This window comes from Labrus mixtus, chromosome 16 (assembly GCF_963584025.1).
Source record: "Labrus mixtus chromosome 16, fLabMix1.1, whole genome shotgun sequence".
Lineage (NCBI taxonomy): Eukaryota > Metazoa > Chordata > Actinopteri > Labriformes > Labridae > Labrus > Labrus mixtus.
The window spans coordinates 17,744,783-17,756,176 of NC_083627.1; the positions used below are offsets into that span (position 1 = coordinate 17,744,783).

Here is an 11,394-nt window from a genome sequence, read left to right on the forward strand (position 1 = left end):
AGTTGGATCCATTTCCCATCTGACTCACTTTTTGCCTTCCTGTTTAAATACTATTTCTACGCTATCCATATGTAAATGATCTCAATTTAAAAAAAGATCACTGTAATTCATTGTACTTATTCAACTTTATGCATAATGCATTATGCAGCGCTAAAAAAAAAAAATCACAATAACTTACTTGCTATCTAGCTGGTGGCATTTGCTTTTATTGCTCTCAAATAAAACTAGATTGGTTCTAGTCCTGGTCCAGAGAAGCCTCCAGCTCTTCTCTTGGATCCAACATCTCATCCTCGTTCTCACCACACACTGAACAATTTGTTTAAAATAAAAAGCCTCACTACAACAGATGAACTATGTGTCTGTGAGATTTGGAGAAAGAGTTCATAATTGGAAGAGATGTAAAAAGAAAAAGCAGTGGTCGGTGCAGTACGGCAGAAACTCTAGTGCCTTCAAGACTTGAGGCCTTTTTTTTGGGGGCTACATTCGAGGCCTTTTTTCTCTACATGTTGACTTCAAACAGAATCTTCCGCTTGCTCTCCAACAAACAAACAGGCAGAAAAAGGCCTTGACAGCAGAAAACGGAGAGAGACAGATGAAAGACGTGAGAAGGAGAGAATGGAGTGAAGAGGAAGACAGACGGGGAGACGAAGCGGTGAGCGGCTCATTAGAGAATCTCTTGTAACCGAGAGTTTTGAAATGACAGCAGATTTGCGCAAAAGCATAATCCGGCTGCACTGTGCCACTGCTCCGCTACCTCCTGTGCCTCTAAGTGAGGGAGTACGCTTTCCAAGAAGCAGCATTCATTCCCTTCAGAGAAAGAGCTACAGGCCGGTGCCGGTTTGGGAAAATTGTAAGTAAATATAAATAGAACCAGCATGAAGGCTCTACAACTGTGAAAAAGTTAAAAATCATATTTTTTTGTCTCAGGTAGCAACAGCCTTTCCTACGAGAAACGAGTCAGCACTATTGCAATATTGGTGAAAATTGAAAACTTCAATTTACATTCTGTGTTGACATATGCTGGATTTCATTTTCTCAGCTTTATTCAAACATAAAGTAAGCTTTGTAAAGTCATCTAATGTTTCAAGTTAGTTAAAAGTGGACGAAAGCAAAGTAACTAACATTAGTCATGTAGATGGTAAATCAAGCAGAAGTAATGCTGCTCTGAGTACGTTAGGTTGACTACACATTGAGGACTGTGCGATGGACAAACTTCACCATGAGGTGAACCCGAATACGGCCAGTTGATGCTGAATCTCTGAGCCCAATTTTTTGATAAGATCAATATAACCAGCTCCCTCATATTAGTTTGTGTGGCGAGGGGGGAATGCCCTGAGAGGAATGTTTTATAATTACTCTCTGGGGGACGAACTTTCTTATTATGAAATGGTTCTAAAATGATCACAAATGGACCCTTAAATGTTTCTGCAGTGAAATTTATCAGCTGCTAACAGATTTTTCTGCATTAAGCCGACAATAGGCCAATTTACTTGAACATTTTAACGGCACCAGTTTATTATCTTCTAGCTGCCAAACAATCACTATTCTTTTGTGGTCCTAATGTAAGTGCAAAAATTTAACTTTGAAGCACCCTAATAACAGCAAGCTCAGCGGATGGTACTACAAGTACTTTGTGCTTTACAGATACAGTATGGTCATAGTTCGAATTACGAGGAAACTAAGGGGAGATTGGCTTCCCTGGAGAGGACAAAAGCTCCCTTGAAAGCTTCCCGTTAAAACGTTTAAGGGGATTTTTAAAAATATTTCCACAGACAAAAATGAAACGTCAGGAAAGTGAAGGGGCAGTGAAAGAGCGACAGGAGAGAGAGGGAGCTACGAGCTGCAGACAGCTGTTTCATTTCCTACTTTGGTAAAAAAAAAAAAAGCAAGTTACAGTAGTTAAACAACGCTCAGCTTTTTTGTTCAAGTGATGTGTTCTTGAAGTGTTTGAGAAGCAGAAAGATGTTACCCGTGTTCAGCTGCTTTGTGATTCTGTTTTCTGATTAGGCTATTAAACTTATTGCATGAATCTCATGTTGTTGTTATTGTGCCTGTATGAAATATTACTGACGGCAGTACCGTCTGCAGTAGTAATGATTTCTGCAGTGGCCCTGTTATTGACCGCGCTGCCGTGCACCTATACTGTATGCATGGGCGTGCATGTGACTGTGAGAAGTCATGGTGCACACCGTAAAGCAAGGCTCCCGCGAAAGCCACTGTGTAATTCAAACCCTGAGAGGTACCACAACACTGTGTCATACTAATAATTCTCATTAATACATCTGTATAAAGAATAGTTTTCAGCAAAAATTTCAAATGTCAATAGCAGTGGCTTTAATAGTTAGCCTACCAAAAAGATTTACTAATAACCATAGTATTTCTAAATTTGGTCTTTAATAAGAAGTAAAAAATAAATTATTTTAATACCTGGGGGCTTTAGTGAGTCAGAATATTTGGAATTTTTTAAGCTTCATTTTTCACTTCAACCTCTATAGGAAACCCACGTTTTTGTTGTGTTTGATAAAAAGTACTTACTAGTAGTAGTAGCTTTTTTTTCTTGCAGTAAACGGATTAATAAAACAGTATAATCAAATAAAACTGTCCCTGCTTGCCTCCTGTCTACTCTGCTACAGATGTTTATGGGCTGACTTGGAGGCTATGTGTCCTACTCTTTGTTTGTGCTGGGCTTGCAAGGGACATTTGTTAGTTTTTGACTGTAAATGTATCCATTTTTATTGCTGCTTGTTGGTGAAAAAAATTATAAATAGGGAGATATTTCACTAATGTTGTGCCATATTGTATTCCTATCACTGCATTTCTAAATCAGAGGTGACAGACTGAATCCTGGGGAGTGGGATTCCCTCCCACTGGGTTGGGGCAGCACTCAGAGTCTATCCAAGGATGATGGGATATGCTGAGGATGGGGAAAGGGAAGGAAAACAAGGACAGACTGAGGGGAAAGAGGAGGGGGAGGAGAAGGAGGAGGAGGAGGAGAGGGGGCAACAGAGACAGACAGAGCAGACTGGGAGCATGTCAAGTTGCCTTGAGGGAGGAGCGATTCCCCTTAAGCAACAAAGTAATCACCTCAAACCGTGTTTTAATGAGGCTGCATAGGGAGGATAAAAACAAATTATGACATTGATGTATTGGGCTGTCACACAGCTGCTTGCAGAGCCTAGTTTGCCCTAAAAAGAACAGTGTATGAACAAAGGAGAACTGTTTGGATGGGGGCATCAATTTACTGGACCCTGAAGTATGCACTTAAGTACTTATATCAATCTCTGAGAATGATTGATGACTTCTACATATCAGCCTGTTGTTTGCATGGCCCATATAATAACCTGAGTGGCACTCAACACAATTGATGCTCCCAAATAGATTTCCAAGCTAAACTGTAAGTACATATCCATGTGACTAATTGATGCCCCATGCATTTGTGGGTACAGCCTTGAAGCTTGAAATGACACATTTCTGTTTTACATTTTTTTCCTCCCTGCTCTCTACATACTAGCCGAACAGCACGTGGCGGGCTGCTGCTACCGCCCGTTAACGCCAGGAGTTTAGTGAACGGGAAATGAAACATGACAGGTCGCTTACGCACCAAATCTTATCGTTGTGACACACACACGCGCGCGCTCGCACACTCTCTCTCTCTCTCCCTCTTCCATCTGCGCGAGGCACATTTACTCCGTCACGCCGAGAGTTCACTTCAACCTCACACTAAGCACAGAGGCTGATTTATTTCGTTGCGTCACGATAGCAAACGGCACACGACATCACACAAATCAAATAACTGTCCCGTTGTCTTGTAAAAGTGAAGCAGGTATTTTTCTTTATTTTTTTTTAATTTTCTTTTATAAGTTTTATTGTGAAAAGGCTTTCTTGGACTTCTCCATGACCTTAATTTTAGTGGAGCACTTCCGCCTGTGGTATGTTGTTGACTGATGAAAGTTGATTAAAAACCCGAAATCTTAAATTACACGCTGAAACCACATTTTTAAACTGCTTTGAGACAAAACGCTATAGGAAATATTAAAATTGGGTTTGTTCGTTAAAAATACTAATAAAACTGTATATTAACAAGCCTCTCCTAAGTTGGCGTTATCTTCTCGAAATGTGACGAAACGGCAAAAAAGTTAAACTCACCAATCAAGTCGTTCCCAGTTTAGTAGCTCCGACGCTGAAATCTTCCTCACCTTTCAATCTGCCGGCGTGCGTCCGTCCTCTATTTAATGTCTTCCCTGTGCCCGTCACGGCTCAGATAAACTGTGATCCAATGAGAGGAAAACATAGATCCTCCATTAATAAAACTACAACTGAGTGCTGCTGGAGCTCGTGATAAACACTCCGTCCAGCTCTGTCACCCTGCGCGTGTGAGGGAGAGAAGAGGGAGCTTTGCACACATCCTCTCTCCTCCCTGTTGTCTGATACGCGTACATTGGATATTCTGAGAAACTATTTAAACCTTCTCCTTTTCTTAAACTTAAAACTAATATCACCCTAAAGTTTTTTTTATCATAGAAAAAGATCAGAGGAATCAGTACACAGTTCAACATAGAGATAAACCTACTTACTGTTCGCAGATGTTTTTGCCTCACTATTGACAAGTTTTTGGTTAAGATGGTCACGCGTGGCTATCGGAGGTGTTTGTCTCTTTCAACGTTCTACTTTGAAAAATTCATATTTCATAAGAAGCTATCCAGACGTATCCATAATTCAGAAACGTCTGACTGGGTGGGGCTGACTGGTGGGTGGTCGCGGGCAGTACAGGGCACCCCGGGGAGCGCAGTCACACCACCAGACTGTGACAAAAACAAAACGCTCCATGACCAAAAGATGATGGGCTTGTTGCCAGGGAAGACAGGGAATCCAACCCTGACCGCAAAGCAGCAGCCAGACTGACAGGCTTATGGTGGCTGGGGAGCAGCAGAGGTGGGAACATCAGTCTGAAAGCATGCTCTGAAATCACCTGCTCTCCTATAGTATCAAATACAAAGAGTTTTCAGATGAAAGATTAAAATCATAACTGGCAGTCAAAATGATGCAAATAAAAATAGCAAATTATCACAGGCTTAAATGGAAACACATTTTAACTTTTATTTTTTTCCAAACAAATCCCTGAAAAACATGAACACTAACAATGAACAGAACCTAACGGTGCAGTCAGCAGGCTGTCTGAGCAAAGCATCTATCAAGACAATCAGATTTCTGCACCCTGGAGACCCCAAGAATAATGCCCAAACAAAACTACACACAAGTAGGTAATAGAAAGTCCAAACTGTGACATACACCACATGTGCCCCTTTCAAATGACAATGTCCTTTAAGTGAATTGCATCAAATGACAAATAAGAGTGCAATTTCTGGAAATAATATATAGATAAAATAATCTTTTTTTCAGTAATTGAATGTCAGTAAAATTATTAGTGCAAAATCACCAATAACTATAGTATATAATACCCCTTTGAGAAAGAGTTTAAAATGAACCATGTACAGTGAACGTTTGAACCAAACTAAGAGCACTTTACTTAGAATCATGTCCTTCATTTTCAAAATATAAATTGATTGCATATTGGGGAAAGAAATCGATGCCGTGATTGTCATTTTGTGTGAATCCCACCAGGTGGTTTAGTCACACTGCACAGATGATCAGTGTGCCACAACAAGCGCCGAGAAATTCTACTTGAAAAGCCTGGTGTTTGACCAAGACAAGAAAAACAGTGATACCGATGAGGCTCGCTCATTAGTCAAATCGACACCCAATTAAACAAAAATAAGGCCGAAATGTGAATGTGAGTGTTTTAAATGAATGTAATGAACAAGTGCTCTGCTGCTTTAGTGGACAAGTTAATGAAATGTCTTCATCAGAGGGGCATTCAATTCTTCACCAATGCTTAAACCACCAGATTGCTGTCAAGACATTGTTACAATAGATATTATATAGCCCTCGCAGAGGCTAAAATAGCCCAACCAAAAAAACCCATACATTTAAAATAATGTCCAAAATAAATTAAACATAAAAAATTAAATAGGCACAAAAGGTGAGCATAAAAGTCTTTCACAGCTTTTTTTTTTTTTGGGACAAAGAAAAAGAAAACAAAAGGATGTGAGCCCATATATTAACAGGTACGGTGAAGGTGCTCTGCTCTTCCTGTGTGTCTGTTTCTGTGATTCATGTGAGTTAAAAGCGGTCTGAACACATGACAGCAGTTTTTGAGCAGTGTGGTCAAAAACTGTAATCAAGCTAGTACAGTTTTAAGTGGAGAGCTTCGGCAGTCTGGTGTTAAAATGGGTCTCATAAAAAAGTTGAGGGGAGGAGAGAAGAGGGATTTCCTGAAAACGATGAGGAGTTGGCTCGCTTCCTGCCGTCCGTCACATCAAGATGTCATCCTGTCTGCATCCACTCACTGTAGCCCGTGCCTGAGGGAGCAAGGGACAGAAAACCACATCACAAGAAAAATTGATGGTTCCCTTCTTCAATTACAAACCCAATCAGGATAAGTCATTTTTAATTTACTGAAGTTAAGAAGGGACACAGAGGACAGAAAATTAATGGATTTATTCAGGGCATGACTTCAAACAATCATAGCTGAAGGAGATGCAAAGTGACTGTGAAACAGCAAAACGGGGACAAGCAACAAGGTGTAACAGAAGGACAACATGCAGGTCCCTTCCAATTAAAAGCGCCCACAGAAAGTATTTGCACTGATTTACATCCTCCTGCTTGAGAAAAAAAAAAGTTGGCTGACCCAAAAACACTTGAGCCTTGACTGCACATTGTAACTTAAGTATCCTATGTATGACAGGTCTTTACTTAAAGTAGTGTGTTACCTTGCAGGGGCCGCAGGACGTTTGGACTACAACACAGTCAGCATAGTCTGGACTCCACAGTCCACGAAGTTCTGGAAACAGAGTAGAAAATTACAAAAGAAATGCTTCAAAAATACCAATTATTTAAAATAGACGCTGTAAAGTAGAGGATAATATAAAATAGCTGTTGATGCTTCAGTTCTTCTTAACACTGGACACCAGCACCATCTAGTGGCCTGCATGAAAATTGCAATGCGTGGACAATTTGTAGCCAGAAACACTTGGGGTGGGCGCTATTTTTTCTTTTTCATATCTATTTTTACAAGTTAACATGACTTTTATAAATGTCAAATATTTGTTTGTCTAATGAGTCTCGACCAGATTTGTCATTTACCTTCTCAAAGGGCAACCAACCTATGATGTTTGAAACTAAATTACACTGACAACTTAACCTATTCCCACTACAGGCGGAGTCACCTGATTGACAGGCCGTGTCCTCTGGTCCGCTGTCCAGTGAGCTGGAGTGTACTGCGTGTGAGGGGGGGGGGGGGGGGGGGAAGTGGTCAGCGGTCAAACAGAGGGCAACAGACAAACCCAGACTTGCCTCTATAGGAGATTGGTGGTGAGAGGGTAGGTGGAGTAGGGTGGTGTGCAAGGCCAGAATGAACCCTGCATTTGCATCAGGATATTTGCAGTTTCTTGGAGACCCTCCATGGGATGCTGTTTAATGATTGGTGCGTTTAAGTGTGTGTGTGTGTGTGTGTGTGTGTGTGTGTGTGTGTGTGTACCTGGTAAGCATAGGCGTTCTGTGCGTAGTTCATTGGCATCTGTGGGATCATGACCCCTCCCAAGTTTGAGTACGAATACGGCTGCAAAAAAGTGCCAGAAGAACCACTTTCAACCACAACACACTACTTATGTTTTTATCAGCTGGTAATGTCTGAATTATTCACAAACATGTGAAGATTAGCAATATCATTAATATATATCATGGCAAAGTTGAGTTTTTATCATCTAAATTTATTTTAATCCACCTCTCACTTCTATTCTTGTCTGTGTTAGTGAACAAACTTCCCCTCTGATAAATTAGGTTCATTTTAATGTACACAGTGCTCCTAAAAGAATAGAGCATTTGGTGACCGCGTTACAAATTCCCTCTCAACAGTGTTTACTTGCCATTATGTTTTATTTCTATGAGGTAAGATAACTGATAGCTTGTGTATGTGCAATTATTTTTTTTACCTGATTGTAGGGGCTACCTCCATTAAGGATAGGTGAAGGTTGTGCCATGCCCCCTCCCATGGGTGAACAGCAAGCACAGTAGAAGTACTGCATGGGGTTCATCCAAGGTGCTGGGCCAACCAGACGGGACGGCATGGAACCTAGATTTAAAAATTGTTATACGGTAGCAAAGGCACAATCATATCTAGTGGCAGGATCTTTTCCCAAATTGCTAACTTAACAACCCCAGAAGTTCCCTTTAAGTGTAACTGAATACTTACGTGCGCTCCTTTCTTTCATGATAGCTGGGCCCAGTTTTAGTTTCCGGCCCTTAAAACTGATCTGTTGCTGTGGCAACAACAAAAAAATGAAAGAATATGTACAAAGGAAATATGAGGGTTAATTTGAGATGAAGATAATAGAACAGCAGTTGAGAAAACAGATGTACACTCACCTCAATGATTGACTGAATGTTGACATCTTCATTAAAGTAAACAAACCCATACCTAGAAATACACAAAAAAAAAACTCAAATTACAAAAACACAGCAATCCAATAACAATATCCAATTCAAAATAAGGAAAGGAATTGGAGCGCAAATTAATTTATGGAGTAAACAATTAAATATCATGCAAGTTGTTGCAGGATTATTAATTCCCCAACTTTAAACAGAAACAATTTCACATACGTTTTCTGACAAATACAGATAATTTACTTAAGGGGAAAATTGTGAGACACAAATCTATTATTGCATTGTTTCTTTATGTATGTTTTGCTAAGGAAAATAAATATTAGCCGTGCAGCTATACACTAGTCCATAAGGGTTAGTCTTTAATTCCCTTCGAGTCCCTAAACACAATATATTATGTAGTTATCTGTAAAAAGATTTGTTTTTAATGTTTAAGAGGCAACCCAAAAGGGGACCAAGTATTTTAAAATCAAGCGATCACTCCTGAGGATCTCCTAACTACTGTAATTAAACTCACCCCTTGCAGATTCCTCCACGGTATGTGATAATCTTAACTTCCTTGACAGCACCATATCTGGCAAAGAAGTCCTGCATTTCGTTTTCATCCACCTGAAGGTTGACATTTTGTTTCAGAAAAAAATAGAATTTTCATTGCTTTACTTGCAAACTGTTGAATGAAAGCATTTGATGCAATGTGGAAAATGTGTATTTTACTTAAATAATGATCTTGAGATAAACACTTGATCACAATATTAAGATACTTAAGAGCCTGGACCCAAGATCTGGGGACGGCAAGTCAGTTACAATCTGTATCCTTGACTGGCTGTTGACATTACAGTTAAAAAAATATATTATCTTAAGCAGCAGTTCCACGTATGTTTGAAATTTTCAGGGCAAACACTTTTCATCCTTTGCCAGACAATTTAGGTCCAAACATTAACTTTTTTGTGAAAGACAGACACACCTTGTTTGTATATCAAAGGCCATATAAAATGTCAATTGGTTGGTCCTCGATCATAAAACATTACAATTTATGAACACAATGTTTCATAAATTGTCAAACTCTGAGCCGAATACATCTAAACCTACCTTCATGTCAATCCCACCAACAAACAGGGCGTTGGGGGTCAGTTTACCCTCAGGTAAGATGTAGCCATTTGCCAACTTCAGGGAAGGTGAAGTCTGGGTGCTGCTCCTGGGCTTGTGGATATCCTTGAAACAAAACAACGTTTGAATGAATAAGTTGAACCTTGCAGAAACCGTATCTTTTTTTTTCTTTTTTCTTTCAATCAAGCAGCTTTTATATTTCCACACACACCTTAGTCTAAACTACATGTCCATATTATGCATGCCTTTATTGGCTATCGCACACTTTTTCCACGTAACCCCTGCTGCAGAAGTAAAACATTCAGCTGGGATATATATCGAAACCTAGTGTCTTCACAATCACAGTTTTTCCTATTCACTGATATGTTAACAAATTCAAAGCTGCCTTCGGCCATGGCTTAAACTTGACACCAAATAAAACTTTTTTAAAGTGACAATAAAACGACAGTCGAAAGCCATTTACTCGTTCATACTTGAAGCGTACAACATGGAAACTTTGGTTGGAGAATTTTCCATGCATGATGAAGCCGCGAAAAAGGTAAGAAAATAGCATCGACAAAACCGCAAAAATTAGCTTTTGCTAATATAAAACACAACGTAACAGTGCTAAATCCTGCTAATCGGCCTTTTACCTAGCTGCTCGATGGATGCTAGTGCGCCTTTTTTGGTTTCATTTCAAAGGAAGCATGTTAGCTAGCATATCGCTAAATAAAAAAATAAGATACAATGAAACACCGTGATTATATGGCTAGACATCTAACAGCATATAGTTGTGCAAATAAAATTGTTAACGAAACTTACCATATCTAAAATAGTTAAAACTAATAAATGAACCAGCAACAATCAAAGACAAGCCGCAGCGGCGCTTCTTCTGCTCAACGACAGCTACCTCACATTAGCCTAACCACGCCCACTCCACATGACTTACCTGATAGCCAATCAGGTGCGAGCTCTGTAAGGTAAACAAAGTTCAATTTTAATCAACTTTTGCAACTGAAATGTATGCAGGAGCCTGCACCTTAACTTAGAATAAAGTTGATGGTAAATCGTGATATAAAAACATTCTGATAAATAGTCAATGTAAATGTGTAGAAGTTGACTAATTTGCCAAAGATTAGATTACAATTTCATAAAATAGTTCGAACCACCCTATAGGCCTATAGTCTTTTGCACATGCATACTTCCTTTCCTCGTAATAAGTAGTCTACAAGGGGAAAGAACATTTTTTTTGTGATTAACATTTTTTATTGTTTTTTCTTTTTTTTTTCAAAACATGACATGACAAAATAGGCATACAATGCCCACCAAACATACACTTAAAACAAACAAGAAAATCAAAAAACAATCAAAAAACAAAAAAACAAAACAAACTGTCATCACCCTGCACCCATCTGTCCTTGATTGGTAATGTACAATAACGGTCCTTGATCTTTAGTGGACATAGCCTTAATAACTGCAGCCATAACATCAGTACCAGTGACAATAAAGCCAACCACATTACTTAAAAAACAGGTTTAGTCAGCATTAGTAAAAAATAAAAAGATAAATAAAATAATATATATCTTTATATTATATTTAAAAAAAATAATAAAGTACAATAAAAAAGGAGAGATAGATGAATAAAACTTAAGTGAAGGAAAGAACATTTAAAGACGTATGTCACATACAAATGGGGTTGAAAACAATAGTATACATTTTACTTCATTTTACGTCATTTTAAATGTGCTGCTGAATAGTCATCTAAAAAGTTATATAGGTAAACTATTACACGTACACGTATATTGTAGC

The 11,394-nt window shown here is 39.0% G+C and overlaps 2 protein-coding genes across 2 annotated transcripts in view; both read right to left on the bottom strand.

Moving 5' to 3' along the window:
* rftn1a (raftlin, lipid raft linker 1a) overlaps positions 1–4,429 on the bottom strand; it is a 27,834-nt gene extending 23,405 nt beyond the window's left edge. The window contains exon 1 of the mRNA XM_061059172.1: positions 4,147–4,429. The gene's annotated coding sequence lies outside the window, so the exon portion shown is untranslated. The remainder of the gene's footprint in view (positions 1–4,146) is intronic.
* A 643-nt stretch (positions 4,430–5,072) lies between these two features.
* On the bottom strand, positions 5,073–10,517 carry dazl (deleted in azoospermia-like). Its single transcript, XM_061060339.1, has 9 exons — positions 10,408–10,517; positions 9,589–9,711; positions 9,017–9,108; positions 8,485–8,536; positions 8,312–8,378; positions 8,052–8,191; positions 7,598–7,678; positions 6,831–6,901; positions 5,073–6,419 (listed from the first exon to the last, which is right to left on the bottom strand). Exons 1-8 carry the CDS (start codon positions 10,408–10,410, stop codon positions 6,857–6,859), a joined length of 603 nt encoding a protein of 200 aa, XP_060916322.1. The 5' UTR covers positions 10,411–10,517; the 3' UTR covers positions 5,073–6,419; positions 6,831–6,856.
* Between the last annotated feature and the right edge of the window lie 877 nt (positions 10,518–11,394).